At 40.1% G+C, this 23546-nt stretch overlaps 1 protein-coding gene across 1 annotated transcript in view; it reads left to right on the top strand.

Annotated features, from left to right (window-relative positions):
* Positions 1–2386: 2386 nt before the first annotated feature.
* The window catches only part of VIRMA (vir like m6A methyltransferase associated), a 25889-nt gene continuing 4729 nt past the window's right edge, over positions 2387–23546 (top strand). The window contains exons 1-19 of the mRNA XM_075706438.1: positions 2387–2449; positions 5790–5905; positions 6151–6237; positions 6643–6691; positions 7300–7468; positions 8208–8330; positions 8870–9154; positions 9887–11039; positions 11725–12216; positions 13011–13165; positions 14574–14656; positions 15124–15217; positions 15379–15923; positions 16507–16742; positions 17503–17755; positions 18976–19193; positions 20446–20578; positions 21178–21330; positions 23226–23386. Coding sequence (XP_075562553.1) covers positions 2387–2449; positions 5790–5905; positions 6151–6237; positions 6643–6691; positions 7300–7468; positions 8208–8330; positions 8870–9154; positions 9887–11039; positions 11725–12216; positions 13011–13165; positions 14574–14656; positions 15124–15217; positions 15379–15923; positions 16507–16742; positions 17503–17755; positions 18976–19193; positions 20446–20578; positions 21178–21330; positions 23226–23386 — 4568 coding nt within the window. The remainder of the gene's footprint in view (positions 2450–5789; positions 5906–6150; positions 6238–6642; positions 6692–7299; positions 7469–8207; positions 8331–8869; positions 9155–9886; positions 11040–11724; positions 12217–13010; positions 13166–14573; positions 14657–15123; positions 15218–15378; positions 15924–16506; positions 16743–17502; positions 17756–18975; positions 19194–20445; positions 20579–21177; positions 21331–23225; positions 23387–23546) is intronic.

The raw sequence follows: 23546 nt of genomic DNA, 5'->3' as shown, positions 1-23546 counted from the left end.
ATCGGTTGTCGGGTGGTGAGCAATTGCATTGTGCATCACTTGCTTTGTATATTATTATTACTGTTATTATTATTATATTGTTGTTATTATTATTTTACTTTATTTTATTTTAATTATTAAACTATTCTTATCTCAACCCAGGAGTGTTTCTCACTCTTACTCCTCCGATTCTCTCCCCCATCCCATCGGGGTAGGGGGAGTGAGCGAGCGGCTGCGTGGTACTGAGTTGCTGGCTGGGACTAAACCACGACATTACCACAAACTGTTGTTCTTAATATCTCTAAGATAATTGCTGCTGCTAACTGAATTTTCTCCACTTTCATCAGTCACTATATATCTCTCTACTGATACCCAAATTGTTCCCCCAGATCGAGCAACTGGGTGTGACATTCAAACACTGCTGCTTTACCTTGCAGCAAAGAAACACCACTGACTTGTAAGCCCAGCTGTGTGCTGAAATCAATGACATTGCATTCAGAGCCATCTGAATTTAATCCTGCAAAGCTGATTCTTCTCACATCCAGAGCCGTAGCTGTTACCAGCAGCGAGGGAGTCACTGCAGATAAAAACGCAGCGCTGGAATTCCCCTGCTAGTTACTGAAACTACTCGTGCTAGCTGACCTGGTTGCAGTACTGTTCCAGGCAGTCCCAGGAGAGAAGCCATCTGACTGGGACTGCGTTCCTCCAGCACAATGGTATGCGTGACGATGCCCATGTTTGGAGTAGATCTGCAAAGCTACTCTCGCACAGAAGTCTCCAAAGAGCCCATAAACATAACCAAAATAAGCCATGGCAAGCAGCTGTAAAGCATTGTGCTGCTTTAGCAAAATACATGTACATTCAAGTTTTGTCTTTCTACATACAAAATTTATATTTAATTCCAGGAGCTTAGATCTGTTTATCCCTCCAGAGAGGGTGCCAGCTCAGGGCAAGAATGAGAGCAGGCAGACCTGCCAGCGTGGCCAAGGAGGCCCCTTGATTCTCAAATTCCGAAATGTTTCTGTGAAGGGATTTGCAGTATTTCAACTACATGTGTTGAAACAGTGTAAGGAGGCAGTACCATGTTTTTAGTGGATTCGGAAGCAATTGCAGTCAAGGAGTCTCCCTGCACTACCACAAAACACCTCTTCAGGTGTGTCAATAAAACCGGTTGTGGAGCTGCACGTTGTGGCCCAGCTCCCCAACACGCGGTGCGGGGACAGGAACTTCCTGAACTAGTTTCACCACTGAAAATGGAGATATTGAACCACACCCTTGCTTAAACTGATGCAACGTTTTCACGTTAAGTCCAACCTAGAGGGCTGCCGCTCCTGGTGCGAGTGAAACTCCGGAGCGCCGAGAGTGCGGCAAGCTTAGCTACCAAAACAGAAAAGGGACTCGCCAATCCCTGGCGCGCACGCAGAACAGCTTATTTCATTAAGAAATGAAATTACACCGATAAGGTGTAATTATCACCATTAAGGAAAGCGTGGGGATGTGGCTGAGGCTCCGGTCAGCAGTTCAGGGCTGTTACACATCCTTTTCTAGACTTCCTCTAAAGGCACGTGCCGCAGTTTTGCTATTATAGACGTAGAGCTTGCACACAAAACTTGTGTAACCGCACGCCGCTTGCGTGAGATCAGTTCCACAGCATCCTCCAGGCCGCGGCTGACTGGCTTGGCGGCATCTCTGCTGCGCGTACAACCTGGTTGCGGATGCAGAAGGGCGCCGGACGCTGAACAAGAACACGAGGAGCTGCGGAAAGGTTGCAAGGAGTTGTTCTTACACGTACTTGAGAGAAGCGGCAACTTCCTACACCTGAAAAGGGTTGGTTTTAAATACGGAAAGGCTGCAAAGGAAGTTTTTCAAGCAGGACTGAGTTTAGTCCGTGTTCAAGCCGGGGCTAAACCTTGTGAAGCCCAGCAGCAGCGAGGCTCGCAGCAGGGCGCGGCGGCGCTCCCCGAGCTCGGTCTCCGGAGAGCACGGCCCGAGGGCCCCGCCCCGCCGCTCGCAACCCCAACCCGCAGGCACCTGTGCGGCGGCAGCGACCCCGCTTCACGCCGCCGGCCCGCGGCTCTCCCTCCGCTGCCTCCAGCGGGCGGGCAGCCAGCGCCGCGGGGAAAGCCCGCCCGGCCTCCCCGCTCCCCTTCCCCGAGCCCTCGCTCCGGGCCGGTGCGCTCGGCAGCGCCGCGAGTGGCCCCGCCGCCTCTGCCGGGCCGGGGGGCGGCGGCAGCCCTGAGGCCTCCCCCGCCGCTGCCGCCCTTCACGGCGCCGAGGGCGGCGGGTCCCGCGCGGGCGGGACAACGCTCGGCGCCCGCCCCGCCCCGCCCCGCGGCCCCGCCCCGCCCCGCGGCCCGGAAGCGCTCGCGCCGCCACCCGGAAGCTCTTCCCCCTGGGCCGAGCCAAGATGGCGGTGGACACGGCAACCGAGCTGTTGTTTTTAGACACGTTCAAGCACCAGAGCGCAGAGGTAACGCGGCGGCGGGGTCGGGGCCGCCGCTTTCCTCATATTCCTTCTTCCTGGCTGCCGCCGGCGCCCTCCTGCCCGCGCCAGGGCCTCCGCGGGCCGCCGTGGCTGCGGGGTACGGAGCGCGGCTGGGGTAGGCCCCGGCGGTGGCCCTCGCCTCTGCGGGTGGCCGGGCAGGAGGGAGCAGGCCCTGGCCAGGTGCTCGCCGAGGGGGGGATCTCCGCTCCCTCCCTGCCTTGCCCCCGAAGCTTTGCCGGGGCCGCGGCACCGGATCCCGCGGTGCGCCCGGCCCAGCGCTGTCCTGGCAGCCCGGGGTGCCGCGGGCAGGGGGCTGAGGGAGGGTACGGCAGTGGGACAGGAGCGGGGATTTAGAAGTAACGGCAGGGAGAAGCTAGTGGGAAACAGGGGATAAAACTGGTTGGAGAAGTCCATAAGGGCGGAAGTCAGGCAGAGGGCTGTATCCATCCACTTCAGAGATACCGAATGCTTTTTTGTAGTTAATGAGGAGGACGGGTATTTGTGGGCCTGTGAGATGTTCCCTTAGATTTATGCAGCCCGCATGCATCGCGAGCAAAAGGAATATTTCAAGTTTCCTTTAGTAGTGGGAGTTCATACAAATATTCCACTTCAAGGCTGTTGGGATCCTGAGCATCCCTGAAGCTGCTTGTCTTGCAGCAAGCTTGCCCAGGGCTCTGTGGTGTCCAGGGTGGAAGAAGGGGACTATGAGGGGGAAAACATAAAGTGTAGTGTAGTCTGAAAAAGATGCTGTGTTTATGGACAGGCATTAGGGAAAGAAAATGAAGTATTTTGAGCTGAAATTAAAAACACATGGGAAGCTATTCTGGAGTTCTCTCGAACTGCCAGGATCAGGGAGACCCACATGTATTTTTAATTGTACTATTTAAGACAGTACGGGGCAGGAAATGCTAGCCACTGCTATTCCCCTGGGTAGGAAACACTAGGCACTCCTCTTCCCCTGCAGGACAGTATGTTCTCTTACTGACTGTTTTTAATTGTGTATGTTTTCTGCCACTCTCATTCTTGCTAGTGACATTTTCCAAACCTGAACCATATTGAGTTGTCATTAAAGAAAAAAACAAAATGTATTTTACATGTTGCAGGAAAGCCTTCTTTATGTTATACTAATGCTTCAGCTAAATGGATTGTGAGTCTTGCCTTCGAAAATGCAGTTCATGAAAAGTACCGCTGAGTTTTCTAATAAAATTATTTATTTGGCTTAGCTATGCAGTTTAACATGTGTTGAGCATTCACTTGCCATCCTGATGATGTTGATGCATGGCTGTTAGGGCATAATCCCGTATCATTTAAGCAGGAATTTGTCGTCTTTTGGGCAGCGCTGCTGGGGACGCAGCTTCCTCAACAGCAGCCCTTCCTCCGGAAATCTGGGTCTCCCACCTGACGCATATACCTTTTTTTAAAGGCAAAGCAAAGAGCTCCCACAGCCATTGCTCCTCACAGGCTACAGTCACCCCATTCCTGTTAATAAAGCTATGCTCCCTGTCACAGCGGGGTTCCTTTTGTTCTACCATCCTGCTTGTAATACGTCAGCCCTTGGGGTGAGATGTATTTGTGGGCTAAAGGATGCATGCATAGATTTCTTATGAAATGACAGTAATATGTGCCCAAAAGCACATGATTAAATATTCTTTTTAAAACTTGTGACTATTTCTTTGTTTATTAGTTTTCTAAAAATCTTAGTACTTTCTTGCCTTTTGTTGGTAATTTTGGGGTTTCTTTTGCTTTCTGATTGTGGTGAAAGTTATATGACTTTTTTCTGCAGATCAATTTGGTTTTTATTTTTCATTTTTTAGTTATGTTGGTACAGACTTAGATCAGTGTTTTTTTTTTTTTTAACTAGTGCTGTCTTTGCTAATCTGGTTTTCTAATTGGAAACATTCAGTGAGAAACGTGATTCTGACCTTCTGTTCAAGAAAGTCTTTATATGCTTACAGTTGGACATATAGTTGATCTGTTTACTATTTTGTAAGTGTATATATGATAGAGATGATGTATAAATGTAATAAGACTTAATATAGTGAATCTAGTGAGAGGAGACTTTCAGCATTAATTTGGCGGCTTCTGCATGGAATTCACTGTGACTTTACGATTACTTCCTAGTTTGCTCCAACATCTTTTAGGAGTGCTGAAGCATAACATTTCTTTATACTTGCTATTTCTGTGTGGTAAACAGAAATGTTATTTACAAAAGGTTTTCAGGTGTTGTTGCAAAACTGGAGAAATAAGCATCATACGGAATTTTTGTAGAGGTCTAGTAAACCAGATTTATAGTATCATTATAATTTCTAATATTACATTTGAAATAGAACATTTGCTAATGTTTAAAATTAAAGCACGTTTTCTTTTTTCTTATAATTATAAAATTGTTATGTTTTATTAAAAGGGAACCATATACTCAGTCTTTCTTTAATAACTTAAGTTCCAGTTTTTACCTTTACTGACATACCTTCTTGTCCTGGTTTCAGCTGAGATAGAGTTAATTTTCTTCCTAGTAGCTGGCATAGTGCTGTGTTCTGGATTTAGTATGAGAATAATGTTGATAACGCACTGATATTTTAATTGTTGTAAGGTAGTGCTTACACTAGTCAAGGACTTTTTAGCTTCCCATGCTCTGCCAGGTGCACAAGAAGCTGGGAGGGGGCACAGCCAGGACAGCTGACCCAGACTGGCCAAAGGGCTATTCCATACCATATGACATCATGCTCAGTATATAAACTAGGGGGAGTTGGCTGGGGGGGCAGCAATTGCTGCTCGGGAACTGGCTGGGTATCGGTCGGCAGGTGGTGAGCAATTGCATTGTGCATCACTTGCTTTGTATATTATTATTATTACTATTATTTTCCCTTCCTTTTCTGTCCTACTAAACTGTCTTTATCTCAACCCGTGAATTTACCTTTTTTTTTTTTTTTTCCCCCCCTATTCTCTCCCCCATCCCACTGGGGAGAAGGAGAGTGAGCGAATGGCTGTGTGGTGTTTAGCTGCCTACCAGGTTAAACCACAATACTTTTGTTAGGAAAAAACCCGTTACTGTTTAAAAGATTCTTCTCAATAGAGGGAATCAATTATGTAAATAAACCAGTAACCCTTTCTATAAAAAAAGTGCCAGAACATTGTATGTAAAAAACCAAAACAAAACCAAACCCACCTGTTCTGTTTAACAGTGTTTAAAGGTGTTTAGCATTTTACAAAATTGAATTTTGTAATTATTAGGATTGCAACCTTAATTTGGTTAATAAAGAATATAAGTATATTATGTTGTTTGCATTTTACATTTCTTAGACTTTCTTTATTCCTTGTTTTGTAGCAGAGTACCAATATAGATGTAGTTCGTTTTCCATGCGTGGTTTACATAAATGAAGTACGTGTCATTCCTCCAGGAGTGAGAGCTCACACAAGTTTGCCTGACAATAGGGCTTATGGGTAAGTGAAAGATACTAGGTATCTGATTCAGGAATACCTTCCTGTTATTTTTTTCTTGAACTTGTATATCTCAGTAGAACCTCCTGTATAAAAAGGTAAAATGCATTTACTTGTCTGCTGAACTTGTAATTGTTTTTGGGAATTATTTAAACAGTATAATGTAAAGTTTTTTTTTCCCTTGTTAGTCCTACTTACTCTGTTAAGGAGCTCGACAGATTTAATTTTCACCTTTTTTCTGTTTCCAGAGAGACATCACCACATACATTTCAACTGGACTTGTTTTTCAACAATGTCAGCAAGCCAAGCGCCCCTGTTTTTGATAGGCTGGGGAGGTAAGTACTTTGAAGATCAGTGCGTGACTTCATTATCTATCTTTTCTTCCTGAGAATTTTTTAGTGCAGAAGATGCACAATAGCAAATCTGTATCTCCCATGATTTTTGTGTTTGGTCTGTTTTTTGATTGTTTGTATTCTTGCCCTTTTCCTCCAATCTGTGTGGGAGGACAGAGGTTCATGCTTAAAAAAAAGAGAAAATTCTGTTATATTTAAACTTACAGAGCCCATATATATAAATGAAAAGTATTTTGTAGAAGTAAGTGATTCTGCACTCTTGTTTTTAAGAGCACGTATTTGTTCAGTGTTTTATTATTGGCTTATGTGTTTAGTACTGCTGTGTTTCATTTCTGTAAACATGCTTTATATTAATGTGAAAATGACTTTGTATATTTTATTTAACAGCCTTGAATACGATGAAAACACTTCAATTATTTTCAGACCCAATGCAAAGGTAACGCAATGTGATTTAAACCTCCTTTTCTACATGTCTGTCATTTAGGTATATGGTTGCGTGTGGTGTGTTAGCACTGTGTAAAGCATTTATTGTTTAAGATCTTGTTCTAAAACCTGCCTGTAGATCAGATACTCATCACTTCAGAGTCTGCATCTATAAGGGCATGAGTTGTAGAAGATTTGATTGCTTGACAATTCCTGTGGACCAACAGAACTATCCACCACTTATGAGCAAAGATTAATCAGAACATTGTGATTGCAGACCACAGCTAAGCTCATCATTTTGATTTCTGTTTGGGTTTATTTCCTTCATATGAGTGTTTGTGTGACCCACGGTAATGTTTTTTTTTCATTAATAGGCTGTATAGATTAGGCAATATATTGCAAGGAATTGAATGCTCTTAGAGAAAGATTATTTATTTGTTGTTATGATTGATATATTTAAAGTTTTCTCAGTTTTCAAAATGTACGGTAAAGAGATACTCTAATGTTTGGTTCTCCTTTCTTGCTTTTATGCAGATACTGATACAGTGATACTAAAATAAAATAACTTTTCTGAAGTTGACTTGTGTTACTTAAGTGCTTTTTGTTTTTTAAAAAAAACAGGTCAACACAGATGGATTGGTTCTAAGAGGGTGGTACAACTGTCTGACTTTGGCAATATATGGCTCAGTTGACAGGGTAATAAGTCATGAGAGAGAGTCACCTCCTCCACCCCCACCTCCACCACCACCTCCCCAGCAACAGCCTGGTTTGAAAAGAAACCCGAAACATGGTAAGCCTTGTGAGAAGATGTAGATTTTCTTTTTTTTTTTTTAAATCAACATTATAGTATTCCATCTTAAAAAAAAATCCAGTTCTTTCACATTTTAGATTTCGGTGGCTTTATTTTTCTAGCTTTATGTCTTTGTCCTTCAGTTTTGTATTTTCTTTTAGATTGATATTGAATGGTTTTAAGGAGATTCTTTTCTGGTGCTTTTTTGGGAGTGGATTACTTGCATTGGTATTAGAGTGGCCATGAATAGAATCCATGAGCAAGTTTCTGCTTCAGTCCTGGTTTTAGATGTAAAATTAGAACTATCTTGTTCAAGGTACAGCTATTGGGCTGCAAAATTTGAATACTCTGTGTAATAAAAAACAGTTGTAAACTGTAAAAACCAGTTGATTAAAATGTAAACTTTTTTTTTAAAAGTAACTCAGATATTATTGGTAGAGTTACAGTATTGCTAGTGTCAAAGCCAAAAATAGCAATCACCCATGTTAATTTTAACCCTGTATTATATTAGAAAAACATCAATAGTGTTAATAAGCTTGCTTATTGATGTAGTTCTTGTCTGCATCAAAAGTGACTTCAGAAAACTGCCTCACATACTGCAGGTGCAGAATACAGATTAAATAACAGCTGGGAAATGAAGGTGTTCCCTAGTCAAAAGTAGCACTGAAAAGCTAAAATTTCCTGCATCTATTCCTGTCATTCCATTAAATGTAAGGTTTTGTTTTCACAATAAATATAGTTGATGGAGAGAAAGAAGACCAGTTCAATGGCAGCCCTCCAAGACCACAACCTAGGGGACCAAGGACACCTCCAGGCCCTCCTCCTCCTGATGATGATGAGGATGAACCTATGCCAGTGTCAGGTACAATGAGAACAGACTGTGTTTTATCTGCTGCACATCACTGCTTAGTGGATGCAGAATTCTGTGTTCCTGCCCAGTGTGAGGTTTCCTGTCTGCTGTTGCTCCTGCTGGACAGATTCAGTTTTAGAAAAGGGATTTGAAAGAAAATCTGTTGGCTATGTTAAACTGTGTCAATTTATAAGTTAGTAGATTTTAGAATATCAGCTGTTGACCAATACACTGCTTGAACATGCTGCTCGTATTTTATATAAATGTTCTCTTGACTCTGGTATTCTTGTCCTCCTCCATCTCTCTGCAACATCTGTCAAGTTCTCTGGTCTCCTTACGGGTTAAAAGTACCAAGAACTCTTTACATATTTCTTTATAGTCTTACTGAACTAAGTGATTGTTGCTTGTGTTCAGTCAAATCACCTGAAGATTTTCTTCAAGGTGCTTTTTTTGTATCTCCACTATGTGTAATGCAAAATTCTAAAATGTATTATTGAGCATTGGATTTCAGAGAAGTACTCTAATTTCTTAAACTTCATATATATTTTTAGTGGTTGGGGAAAAAGAAGATGATGTGGACCATAGGGAGGATTACTTTGAGCCCATTTCTCCTGATCGAACATCCATTCATCAAGAAAGCCAGTATTCTGATGATGGAGAAGTGGAGGAAGATCAACCAGAAGAAGGAGAAGATGAAGATGATGTGGATGTTGAGGAGGAGGAGGATGAGGATGATGATGATGGGCATACAGTAGAGAGTATTGCTGATGAAGAAGAGGAAGAGGAGGAGGAAGATGAAGATGAAGAAGAGGGTGAAGAGGAGGAAGAAGGTGAAGGTAAGTGAAGTTGTAAAAAGTTAAGAAAAAAAAAAGATTTATGGCATTTTGATGGCAGTACCATTATGATGACTAGAGATGATGCGAAGAGAACTGGATCTTTTTCTTGTGGTCATTGCACCATTGCCTGCCTTATTGATGGTTCTGATATCTCTCAAGAACAGTATTTTGCTGTGGAGTATTTATTCCTTTATAGTAAATCTTCCTGTTACTTTCTGTAAATAGAGGAAAATAGATAACACAGCTTTTGTAGGTGAGAGTGAACATTCAATCTTGTTTTGTTTAAAAATGTAGGAAAGTGGTGAAAGAAATGATTTCTTAATTAAAAATCAAGTAAAGTTGTTTATGTAATAATGTCAGTAGTCATCTTCTTGTATGACTTAAAGTTCCCACCCAAGCCTCTGCAAAATTTCAGGCTAAAAGTTTTATGGTAGATGCAGTCATAGGAAGAAAATTGGACAATGTTCTTGTAGTAATGTGTACCCTAGTTAGACTTTTTGCTTTATGCATTCTTTTAAATATCTCCATTATTACATAAAAAATTTGTCAACAGGGGCTTTCACTTACATCTGGAGAGAGAAAGCTTTCTGTATGTCAGTGTATGATTGTTCTCTAACCAGTTAATATTTGTACTAAATAAATTACTACTATTTTATTTTGAGCAAGTTCTCAGCAGTTATGAGCTGGTTTATCCATAATTGATTTTATTTCATAAATGAATCTTCTTTTTAGGAGATGATGGATATGAGCAGATTTCAAGTGATGAAGATGGCATTGCTGATCTGGAACGTGAAACATTTAAGTATCCAAGCTTTGATATTGAATATACTCCTGAGGATCTGGCATCTGTGCCTCCCGTGACGTATGAACCTTTTGAAAGGGAGCTTGGACCTCTTTTATACTTCAGCTGCCCTTACAAGACTGTATTCGAAAATGAAGTTGGTAAAATAAAGGACCAAGACCCAGAAAAAGAAAATTCAGGGGCAGTGGAAGCCTCAGTTAAATTAACTGAACTGTTGGAATTATATCAAGAGGAAAGGGGTGCAAAGTGGGTCACGGCATTAGAAGAAATTCCAAGTTTAATAGTAAAAGGATTGAGCTACCTGCAGGTGAAAGACACAAAGCAAGACTACATTACCCAGCTAGTAGACTGGACCCTGCAGGCTTTAAACCTTCAGGTAGCTCTCAAACAGCCCATTGCTTTGAATGTCCGACAACTCAAAGCTGGGACAAAATTGGTGTCATCGTTAGGAGAATGCGGGACTCAAGGAATAACTGCACTCTTGCAGGCAGGAGTTATTAATGTGTTATTTGAACTGTTGTTTGCAGACCATGTATCATCCTCCCTTAAACTTAATGCTTTTAAAGCTTTGGATAGTGTTATTAGTATGACTGAGGGAATGGAAATGTTTCTAAGGGGCGGCGTAGATGTACATGAAAAAAGTGGGTATCAGAAACTCCTGGAACTCATACTGTTAGATCAGACTGTGAGAGTAGTTACTGCTGGTTCTGCAATTCTGCAGAAATGTCACTTCTATGAGATTCTGTCAGATATTAAAAAGGTGGTTGATCAGTTAGCAGAGAACACTCCTTCTCTTCCTAATCACACGGAGCCAGAACAGGACCAGGACTTGGCAGGACTTGAAAGAACCAACCAGGAGTATGAGAATGATGTGGAGGCTCCTATGGACATGGATCATCTTTTGGAATCTTCTAATATAAGCGAAGGAGAGATGGAAAAACTTGTTAGTCTTCTTGAAGAAATCTTCCATTTGATGGAAACTGCTCCGCATACAATGATTCAGCCTCCTGTGAAATCTTTCCCAACCATGGCACGCATTACAGGCCCTCCAGAAAGGGATGATCCTTACCCTGTCCTGTTTAGGTACGGCAGTTGCAAGTTCACTTTCTAGAGTATTTCCTCCAGCTTGATACAGATATTTTTTTAAGGATGACCTTGCTGACTAACACTTTTCTAGATGTCTCACTTTGTACTTTATTGGAGGATTCTGGATTATAAAGTCTGAGAGAGTTTGATGGTTAATGTACCTGTTATTTTCTTGGCTTTCAGTCAACATAGCATGCATGTAACAAGAAGTTAACCTCTTTTGTTATTACTGGTACTGTGCTAGCACTTCAGTCGTGTTCGTAGATCCTAATCAGTTGTGCTAGGTGCTGTGTGGGTGCATATTTGAAAATTGTTATAGATCCAGAGTGTTTTCCCTTTGTTTTCTTGGAACACATCTGTGCATATGGATCAAACAAGTCTGGAATGCCTCTGTCTGTATGCCGAGCTGGCAGGATACAAGCCAGCCCTGGTTAGAAGTCGTGCATGTGTGTCAGCCTAGCTTGCTGTTTCACAGCACAGGCAGAAGAGTTTCTGTAAATATTACAGCAATTGTGTTTTGTAAGGTTAAAATTTTGTACTACTACATAATTAGCTATTGTTTCTCATAGTCCACAGAGCAATAAGTACTGAAGCTAGGAGGCGTGTAATTTTATATAAGGTTATTATGCAGCGTTGACAGATGTAATATTACTGATTATTTTCCTGTTTGTTGTTTTTTCAGATATCTTCATAGTCACCATTTCTTGGAATGCATTACTTTGCTACTGTCTATTCCGGTGACAGGTGCACATCCAGGTGTGCTTCAAGCTATACGAGATATATTGCGTTTCCTGGCGCAGTCACAGAAGGGTCTTCTTTTCTTTATTTCCGAGTACGAAGCAACGAACTTGTTGATTAGAGCACTTTGCCAGTTTTCTGATCCGGATCAAGAGGAAGGTCTCCAATCAGATGGTGCCAACGAGGATACTTTTGCCCTGTGGCTCCTGCATTCAACACAGACGTTACAGTGCATTTCAGAATTATTCTGCCACTTTCAGCGGTGCACAGCCAGTGAGGAGACTGACCATTCAGATCTGCTGGGAACACTTCACAACCTTTACTTGATTACCTTTAACCCTGTGGGAAGATCTGCTGTGGCTCATGTATTCAGTCTGGAGAAGAATCTCCAAAGTCTTATTACTTTAATGGAGTACTATTCCAAAGAAGCTTTAGGGTAATTTAAGCATTTGTTTTGTATTCTTTAGGTTTTTACCTTTAAAAAGTGTCATATCTGTTATAAATAATTCTGTAAATCTAAAATATTGTTTCTTTTAGAACATGATCTTTTTGTTTAAAACCAAACCAAAACAACTTTTAAGTAGAAGAACATAATAGGAAATCAGGCCTGTCATTTGTGATCAAGTACTTAATGCCCGGAACCTGTGTAGGTCATCCACAAAGGTGTTGTGATATAGGTCAGACTTTTGGCTATGTGGGAAAAAAAAAAAATCAGTAAATAGGCGGTTTTCATTCAAGCATAAAATTTGACTCTGAAATGAGCAAAAAGATTTGAGTGGGGAAATGGCACTGGACACTTCCCTGGTGTGGGACTCTTTCAGTTCTGTAATTTCTTATAACTGTTAAAAACAGTAATTATTTTCTCTGGACAGGCAGTTTTACTACTTTAGGTGGCGGTGATTTTAAAGCAAGATTTGTAAAATGAGACAAAGTTATGGAAAAGTTTGTTTGCTGCTTGATTCCAGTCAGTGCTTTCAGCTCTCATCTTTTGTGGATGCTGAAATGAATGCGAAGTAAATGTAAAAGAAAGCTTTCAGTTTTCAAAAAGCATAGGAGAACATTTTTGGGGGATTTTTTTTTTGTGATTGGTAATTATATAGGGCAAGCCTTGGTGAAGGTAAAAGTTCTGTAGGTAGATTTTTTTTTTTTTTAGGGGTCAGAAAATGAAAATCTAACAAATACCCAGTTGCATTAGTTGAGATCTAAAGAAAATCCTTCCTGTTGTTTCAGAGACTCAAAGTCTAAGAAGTCAGTTGCTTATAATTATGCCTGCATCCTTGTTTTGCTGGTGGTTCAATCTTCCAGTGATGTCCAAATGCTGGAACAGCACTCGGCGCCTTTGCTGAAGCTTTGTAAGGCAGACGAAAATAACACCAAATTGCAAGGTACAATATGTGTCATTATCAACTGAATTGTTTGAATGTATAGAAAAAACCTTTTATATGTTGGTAATTGGTGCTTCATGATCATCTGGTTTGGATAATGTATATAATGAAATTCCTTTTCCAGCTGCATCTGATTAGTTGAGTCACTGAGATAATGCGTAATTTTTTTCTTCTGTTAATGAGAGTTAAATAGGAAATTCTTTATAGTTAAATTATTTTTCAAGTAGTATTAACTACCATGAATTTTGGATAATTACCGGAAGCTTGAAATTATTTCTGTGTTGAAAATAGTGCAGATTTTCGTAAAAATAGGATAAACTAGTCAGCGAGCTGACTGTTTGTTGTTTCCTTTAGTGATGTAGCCTTAGAGCGTCTGTATATACTAATAAATAATCCTGGGACTGTTTTCAGGCACCTAGGCCAGCTGGCGTGGAATAGGCCATGTTATCCTGTTACTAAATCTTTTGAACTCCAAACTGTGTCTCAGGGTGTTCCCTGGCTTGTATTGACTCACAAATGAGGCCCAGGTCATTGGGAATGGAGCTGATGGGGGGGAAAAGCCTGCTGAGGACTATTGTGACAACTGAATGTTGACGCTGTGATGTCCAGAGTTGCACTGTGCACTGCTTAACTGACTCATGCAGACATACCAATAATTTCTTCCAAAACTTAAATACACTGAAAGAAATCAGAATTCTTCAAAATTTTAGTTTAATTCCCTCCTCTGCCATGCTTTTACTTCTTTTCCCCTTACCTGATCACCAGACAGTTTCATGAGAAGCAGGGCTAGTTTATTAAACAAAATCATGAAATCAGTCTGAGAATAGTTGTCAATTCATACCCAGTTGACCTTTGAACCTTCACATTCTTTTAAATATTTTCAGGAACAATGGGTTTTAAAACTTTAAATCTCTTCTCCCAGAAAATTGGGATTTCCAGGTTATTCTGGACTAAGAGAGAGACTGTTAATCTATAAGGACTTCCAGAGAAAATATGTGTTACTGGTGCAGAGATTGGCTCCATTTGGGCATTTAATAGGAGTTTTGTATTCAGTTTGTAATAACCTGTTATGGACGTTAAGGGGAATGTGCTTTGGTCCTTGCTCTTGGTAGCTTTTTCTTTAGCTGACAGTGGGACCCTTAGTGTCTTTTATAAAATATGTTTAATTACAAATAATAAGATGAAAATTGTTTGAATGTTCAGGTTGACTTGAGCCGAATTTTGTCCATGTCTGAAGTCTTATTTTGCTTTTCAGCTGGCTACAGCTGCAATGTGTGCCTCACAAATTTCACTCTTGGATTTAGTACCTGTTGTGTAAATTAAGTACATTTTTATTGCAGATGTTTTATGTTCATAAACGCACTTGCAAGTTACTTGATTAACTCTAAGTCTTTTTTTTTCCCCCCAGAGCTCAGCAAGTGGCTTGAACCTTTGAAAAATCTTAGATTTGAAATAAATTGTATTCCAAATCTCATTGAATATATCAAACAGGTTAGTAAAATACAGATAGATGCTATCTTTTAGTTGCGTTCTATAAGCTTAGATGTTTTTGTAGTTTGATATTTTATCTTAGGTATGTACTAACATATGGTATTTAAAAATATATACTATTTTCCAAATCAGATGTTTTTATTAAAGCTTAATGATCTAGGCCAGTTCTTGCTCTCAGTGATATTTATTGAAACAAAAAACTAAAGTAACTATGTAATGCAGAGATCCAACTATTTAAATCTTTTAGCTTACCATAAAACCACAATACAAATGTTGACCCTGCTTTTTTTGCTTCTGCCGTGTTTGTGACTGCTTTCCAAAAGGTGGAATAATTGAACTTAAATTTTGCGGAATACTTACAGTAACTAAATACGGAATTTGAATACTAAGCTAGTGATAAACTTGTTGTAAAGTCCTTCCTTGTAATACAGTTTTTTATTTTGTTCTGTTTGTTTGTTTTTTTAAAGAATATTGACAGTTTGATGACCCCAGATGGAGTTGGTCTTCCTACTGCACTTCGTGTTCTTTGTCATGTTGCATGTCCACCGCCTCTGGTAGAAGGTATGGTTGATATATTTGTACTGCTTAGCATAGAAATCTTAAGTTTCTGAGTCTTCTACTTAAACATGGCTCAAATGTAACTGTGATTGCCCAGGAGAAATTAGACATACATAAATGGGTTTTTTTTTGTTTTTTGTGTTTTTTTTTTCCCCCCCGTACAGGTCAACAGAAAGACCTTAAATGGAACCTTGCAGTTATTCAGCTCTTTTCTTCTGAGGGAATGGACACCTTCATTCGGGTATTACAGAAGCTGAACAGCATACTTATTCAGCCTTGGCGACTCCATGTCAACATGGGCACCACGCTTCACAGAGTTACTACTATTTCTATGGCCCGCTGTACACTTACTCTACTTAAAACAATGCTAACGGAACTGCTGAGGGGTGGATCTTTTGAATTCAAAGACATGCGTGTTCCATCAGCACTTGTTTCTTTACATATGCTCCTGTGTTCTATTCCTCTCTCAGGCCGCTTAGATAGTGATGAACAAAAAATTCAGAATGACATTGTTGATATCTTACTGACTTTTACACAAGGTGTTAATGAAAAACTTACCATTTCGGAAGAAACCTTGGCGAACAATACTTGGTCTTTAATGCTGAAGGAAGTTCTCACTTCAATTTTGAGAATTCCCGAAGGCTTTTTCTCTGGACTTATACTACTTTCAGAATTGTTGCCTCTTCCACTGCCCATGCAGACAACTCAGGTATAATTTAGTTTTATTTAGTTTTTGAAGAATTGTAATTATATATAACCCTTAGACCATTTTCGTAATTGTGGAAAAAACAGATATGTGAAAGGATGAATTAAAGTTTCGGTAAAGCATTTGTGTTCATATAGATTCTTTGAAGATACGTCTTTTTCATCAGAAACAAAATTGTTCTTATTTGGAGCATCTTTTTAAATTAGTGGTCATATGTTGTTCTTTTGTCCCTTGTGAAATTATCTAGACTCCCATTCTGTTACTTAAATGATTGGCCATTAAGCCTTTGGATTTCACCCTGAATGCCAAACTCTGGTATATTAAGGTTCTCCTTTCTTTTGGCATGGATCTTGAATTTGTGATCTTTAATAAGTAAGCATAAAAGGTGTGTGACAAGCCATGCTCCCGAAGGCATACCTAATTTGGTGGAATCGTGCCCTGTCATTTAGTGATAATAATGAAAATGGCATTGTGTGTTTTTGATGAGGACAGTATTAGTACTTAGTCTTTGTTTATACCTTGTGGTAGATTTCAGTTTTATGGTAAAAGTTGAAAGGAAAAACCTCCTGTTCTTCTGTTCCTGTAGGTAATTGAACCACATGATATTTCAGTGGCACTCAACACCAGGAAGCTGTGGAGTATGCATCTTCATGTTCAAGCCAAACTGATACAAGAGATAGTTCGATCTTTCTCTGGTTCATCTTGCCAGCCTATTCAGCACATGTTGAGACGTATTTGTGTTCAGTTGTGTGACTTGGCTTCACCTACTGCTCTTCTTATCATGAGGACTGTATTGGATCTGATTGTAGAAGACCTACAAAGGTATCTTTGTTTTCTATTGCAAAGATTTCTTTAGTGGGTTATTAAATTCACATTGGTTCTGTACAGTAGATTTAGCGGGAGGAAAATAATTTCAGAAATACTACTTATCCATTATGAACTGAATGAATTCTCCAACAAGTGCATATACTGTGTACTGAAAATACTTAATGTTGCCAAGGAACCATGTCATACTTTTAAGTTTTGATGTAGACAGTTTCACATGGTATGTTTATGGTAAGTATTTTAGGAAGGTTTTCTTCAGGTTGTCCCTACAAAGCCTTATCTTGTCTGTGAACTGCTTCTAAAGGACCTACCTGATATAAATAACAAAAGTAGGCCAGTAAAGTTTGCTATACTGTGATTTGCATGGTAACAGGAAAATGTGTAGGTGTTTGTAAGGTGGAGGAGGTTGAATACTACCATTTCAGAGGGTTTTGAAACAATGAGTGCTGTTTATTTAAAAGCATAATTATCCATGTAGAATTAGATACTGTTTGTATAAAAGGGTATTTATCCGTACATGATTAGATGCCCTATAGTATGTTAAATGCGTAGCAGATTGATTAATTTATTATGCTACCAGAATTCATTTAGTGAAGTTGAGCAGTTTTCAAGAAGTAAATTAAACTGTAAATTTAAGTACAAAAACTAGGTGCTTTTTTTAAAAACGCAGAGTTATATGACTCCTGTAATGGTTATTTTTATAGTTTTTTAGATCACTTTAAACCAGCTTTTTCAAAGTGCGTTGATATCCTTTCAGTAACACAGAAGATAAAGAGAAGCAGTACACTGGACAGACCACTCGATTGCTTGCTTTATTGGATGCCCTGGCTTCACACAAAGCTTGTAAATTGGCTATTTTGCATCTTATCAATGGAACTACTAAAGGTGATGAAAAGTATGCTGAGGTTTTCCAGGAGCTCTTGGCTTTAATGCGATCAGCTGGGGACAATGTCACACATCAACAGAGCGCTGAATATGTTACTTCCCTTTTGCAGTCCCTCTGTGATCAGGTATTTTCTACATTTAATGCATAATGTGTGTTGATAATTGTAGGAGACAAATGAGATTATTTCTTAGGTGCTTGTTTTTTTCCAAAAGAAAAAAAAATCAACATTGTTAAAACATGAAAAGAAAAAATGTGTATGGTTGGCTACTTTGACAGACTTGCTGTCTTGTTGCTCTTGAATGTAAATCCTTTAATTTTATGATGCCTCTCTTGCATTATGTGCACTATTCTGGTAGCTCATTAGAGACCAAAAACTGAATGGCACAAAGATTAACTGTAGCCTCAGCTGAGAGAGGGATGTCTTTCTCCCTAGGGGAAGATTTTTGGAACATGGGCCACTGGCAAAACTTGAGTTGTCATTATTCACCTTTCACCTAGTTCAGTAACTACATATCTCTTATTTGTCTAACTGAAACCTCTTAAAAATGTATTCCAAATGCAAAGATAGATATGATGTGCTGCTACCATAAAACTACACCTTTTAAAAAAAAAAGTTACTGATTGAACTAAGAAGTGTTACCTGAAAACTAATTCATAGACTAGCCCTGCTAGTTTCTCGTTAGTTGCGTGCATAGATTTGCATGTCATTATTTGTCTTACGAGTTGCATGTATTTACTTGCTTTACTGCTTATCCATTTATGCAAAAGACATTTGGGCATTGTTGATCAGTAGAGATCGGTCAGCCATTCGCATATAAACAAGAGCTCTTTGCCCATGCAAATTCATTGTACAAGTCAGTCTTCTTGTATTTTATGTAAAATGTGGAGGGGGCAGTAGATCTTAAACTTCCTAAGTGATGTCTGCAGCCTCTTAATTTTGATGAATGTTTTGAGATTAAGGGACAGTTTGACTTCCTAGGCAAGAAACTGTGTGCAAGTATAAGTTATTATCCAATGACTGTTTGGCTTTTAGTTGTGGCTCTGCTATCGCTTTTCACCCTTTGAAGCTTTTATGTTTTTAAAACTCAATAATGGTTTGTAACCCTTAACAGAACCTATTTAAAAAAGACACACTGGATTAGTGTTTTACTGGTCAGTAATAACTTTGAAATACTGGAATAAGATGATAAAGGGGTAGTGAAAGAACCTAGTGTTTCTGACTTAATGTATGGTTTATACTTACTGCTGGTATACAGAATGCATTTTTTACTATGTAATAATTGTTAATAATGTTTTATATTAATATAATATAATTATTATATAATTAATAATAATGTTTTATAGGATATTGCACTCATTTTACCAAGTTCATCAGAAGGCTCTGTGTCTGAATCAGAGCAGCTTTCCAACTCCTTACCAAACAAAGAGCTGATGCCCTTAATTTGTGACTGTCTGATGGAAACATTAACTAATTCTGAGAGCAGTTACAATTGTCTGCTGACGTGTATCCGAACAATGATGTTCCTTACAGAGCATGACTATGGCTTCTATCACTTAAAGAGGTATGCTATTTTAAGATATCTCTGACAACTTAAAATTATGTAAAAACTTCTGCAAGTGAAATCATTTCCTACTAGATGAGTAGGAAATGTTGAGGATGAGGCACCTGAACTTTTCATCTCTCTTTGGGGCTTCAGTGTTTACTCTGTGTTTTGGTCTTCCTTCACTTGAAATTTTACCTCCAAATCATTTCTGCAGTGTGCACACAGGAGCACTTTCTTTCAAGAAGTAAACAAACCATTGAAAAAAGGTTTGTACCCTCCATTTCCCCACTCCAAGGCTGGAGCATTAGAATGCTATAGAGGATATAGTGCTCATGTCCTTCCCTTTTGAGTCACTCAGTAGTTAGAGCTCTCCTCTGGGACATTGGAGAGCTGTCTGTCATTCCCTCTATTTTGAGGGGATTCACTTTGCACTCCCCAGAGTGTTCTAACCTCCAGGCAATTAGGGCTTTTGAAATGAGGATATATGTGTTGTTTTCTAACTGTTTTTGTTGCCTCTGCTCCCTTTTGAACAAATATGTGCATGAATTGGACAGTGTTGTGGTGTTTTGACACGTAATTCCTTGTCCTGTATTTGGACCTGTTTCTGTCCACTGAAGGTGAGGTGCAGAGAGGCAAGAAAGTTGTGAAGTTCCCAAAGAGAAAAAGGTAGTACCTGGAGCCTTGTCAATAAAAGGTTGTTCAAAACACTTTTCTAAGCAGTGCTACAGAACTGTGCCGCTCAGGCTGCAAGAAGCTATACAACCTGCAAATGAAAAATAAGTAGGTTAAAGATGCTGTTGTTTCTGTGATCCCATATGTCTAGCTGTTAGCTTCAGTACACGGCCTTGTTTTTTCTGTGTTGATGATTACCTTTCTGGTTTGTTCCTGTAGTTAAGCATCATGGGATGCAGTGAAATTGTAACAGCATGCATGATCCTGCTTTATACAGAAGGCCCTTGTGCAAGAAAAATTTCTGTTGTCCTATCCCTTTTCTCCCGAAGACGAAAATGTAATTTCTTGCAGATTTTTGAGGTATTGCTGCAGTACATGTAGCTGTGCGTATGCAGTCTGAAATACCAGCAGGCAGTGCTGGTGAGAACAACAGAGAAAATAATGGAGCTCCAGCTTTATAATCAAAACTCAACTTGATAATTATAAAATCTACTGAAAGTATTTTGCATAAATGTTATTTTCTTATACTAAATTACAGTGGAATGGTCACAATGTATGTGCTAATGAAGTATTTTCTCTCTTTTCATTAAAAAACCAGCTCTCTAAGAAAACACAGCAGTGCTCTGTACACTGTATTAAAACGAGTAATAACTAGTTTTAGCAAAGACACGGGTGAACTGGCCTCTTCTTTTTTGGATTTTATGCGACAGATTCTAAACTCTGATACGCTGGTAAGTGAATATGTATTGTATACTTAGACAAACTCAGCTGCGTTTCTCTGAAATCTGCAGTGTGAGACACGTTCAGGAACAATTATTTCAGAAAGCAGTTGACTATGCAGATTGCTGCGTCAGGCTTTTCCATCAGTAGTGTTAGTGCCATCTTTAGTTTTTAATGATATCTGTGGAAGCTGGGCAGATTATATGTTTAGTAAGTAAGAGGGTTTTTTGGTAGGAAGAACAGCATATTGATTCATATTGATTTCCTAAGTGAATAGCGTGCTGTTGTGTCCAGGTTTTAGATTCATGGCATCCTGTTAAGAGAGTTGCTGTATTGATATGTACTATAGAAAGGAATCAAAAATATTTGTTAATTCTGTGATACAAACCTCAGCCTATATAGGAAAGGATTGCATTCATCTTGATGCAGCATCTAAACTTTCCTATTGACATGTACTTTATTAAAATATTTTGCATAATATGTTTTTAAATCAAGAGACTACTCATTCTGCTAGATTTGCTCTAATGTACATTTGAATTCTAAGGGTTTGCAGTTCAGAAGTATAGTGAGTATTTATGAATACTTGTTTCCCACTTGCCAAATATTTCAGGGATGTTGTGGAGATGACAGCAGCCTTATGGAAGCAGATGGATCTCATCCAGGCAGAACGCTTGGTCTGTCTGCTGCAGAGTTAAAACATCTACTGCAGAACAAAGAAGAAACCCCAGAAAACCTGCTGCTTGATCTGGAGAAACATGTTATGGTAAAAGAATTTAAATGATCAAGTTGATGTTGCCATCTTGTATCTGAACATGTTTTTAAAACAATACAGACTGTCCCTCCTCGATGAGAAGGGTGTGCAATTCTGTGGCATACCTTGTGGAATTGGTAATAGCTGTTGCCATTGTTTTAATACTGATGTTCAAAATCGCCTATTCTGATGCAGGGTGGATTCTGACTTTATATTGTGGGTAATGCTAAGAAGTTTCGGGTAGGGTTGGGATCCCCTTGTGCTGAGAGTATTTGCACACCATAAGAGCAGTGTGGTGCTCTAGGCAGTTAACCGTGTGATGAAAGGCAGCGAATGCATACAACAGAGCGCTGGGTAGTGGTGAGCAGATTGTTAATGTAATAAAGCAACAGGAAAGTCTGCTTAGCAGTGGCTTGATGTTACTGGTGAGCAGTAACAAGTGTAATATCCAGGAATCAATAGTGGGGCTGATATTGTTGGATGTTTCCATCAGAGACCTGAACAATGGATACATCTTCAGTGCATTTATGGATGACAGTAAGCTGGGGGAGTGACTAATGTGACAAAGAGCAAAGCTTCAATCCAGAGGGACCACAATAGACTTTTTGGGATTGATTCAGCAGAAAGCTTGTATGGGTTGTTAGGAAAAATGCACAGTTCTGCAGTGAGAGCAGAATAACCCTATGCCTTGATGCGGGCTGGGCTGAAAAGGGCTGGCTGGTTATAGTGGACATTAGGTTGAACATGGGCCAACAGCGCATGGTCACTACAAATGAGGCAGACTGTGTTCTGAGCTATCCTGGAAGGAGCATAGCCAGCAACTCAAGCGACATTACTGTCTCCCTCCATGGGATGCTGGTGAGCTCTCATGTGGAGTGCTGCATTCACCTTTGGCCAGCTTTGCCCTCTTGTCAGTTCTAGGGAGATCTTAGGGAAACTGAAGAGGGTTCTACGAAGGTGATCAGGGACCTGGAGCACATGTGTTAGAGAGAGGAGGTGGAAGCTGGACTTGTTTAGCCTGGTGAAGAGGGCTAAGGAGCTATCTCAGAGCTACTTACAGCTGTTTGGGGGATAGTAACAAACATGGTGGAATCAAACTCCTTTTGGTAATTCTAGATGATAAAACAAGGGGCAATGGCCCTAGATCGTGGCTTCAGAGGCTCAGGTTGGGGCAGGGAGGAAATCACAGAGAGAAGTGCAGCACTGCAACAGGTTGTCACTCTGTCACTGGAGCTTTTTTAGACACAGCTAGATAAAGTTATGGCTGACCTGATCTGGCTTTGATAATAGTCCTGCTTCAAGCAGTGGGGGATTGGACTAGAGGATACACAGAATTCAATGCATCCGACATTTCTGTGATTCTAATTGCGAACTTAACTCAATTATTCAAATCTAATCCTACTTAATTGATGGCAGCCATGCAGTAGATGGCTAATTTAGAACAGTGCATAAAACAGCTGCTCCACAGCCTGTTGGTCACAAATGCCTTTCTGGTGCTATACTCCCTCCTGTCCCTTCCCTGGCCACCTGCATCTGTGGTAAGAGATTAAAAGCCACAGCTGTGCTGAAGGAGAAGTAGCAGACACTGAGGAAGTTGGAGTGCACTGGCAGAGAGCTTGTTAACTAAAACCTTAGGTGATGCCTTCTTTGGGACTGTCATCTTGGTTATTGTATCAACGGGAGACAAAGACTAGCATGTGCATGTGGTGACATGGTTTGTTTCATAGCATACTGAGGAGCTCTGTGCTGTTGTTTGTGTACTTGGGTGTCTTAGTTTCGCTATTTGTGGATGGATAGGCTGTTTTGTGAAGTACCCCCTTCCCTCCCTTTTGTTTTTTTAATTAACAAAAGCATATTTCCTTCTCTGAGGAGGGGAAAAAATTCTGACTTCTGCTGTGTTGACTTAGGATCGTTCAAAGGAAGACGATGGCCTTGAATCCTTACTGGACAACATCATTGGCGTGAGGCAGATGTTGGAATCAGCGGGTGATTCTTGTCCGCTGAGCGACCAAGATGTAGAGCCTATTCTTTCTGCACCAGACTCTCTTCAGAATTTGTTTAACAACAGGTAAATTGGTTAAGTATGTGAGCATACTACCTGTGATTTAATTAAGAAAATGCAAGAATTGGTACATGAGTATGTTACAAACAGGAGCTAAGCAGCACTGTTGTCACTGCTACCTGCTAGTCCCAGTGTGTTTAATTTCATGCAAGTATCAAGGGTAAGG

Source organism: Pelecanus crispus, chromosome 2 (genome assembly GCF_030463565.1).
Source record: "Pelecanus crispus isolate bPelCri1 chromosome 2, bPelCri1.pri, whole genome shotgun sequence".
Classification (NCBI taxonomy): domain Eukaryota; kingdom Metazoa; phylum Chordata; class Aves; order Pelecaniformes; family Pelecanidae; genus Pelecanus; species Pelecanus crispus.
Note: the sequence above shows the minus strand (reverse complement) of the source record. Positions and strands in the feature narration are given on the sequence as shown.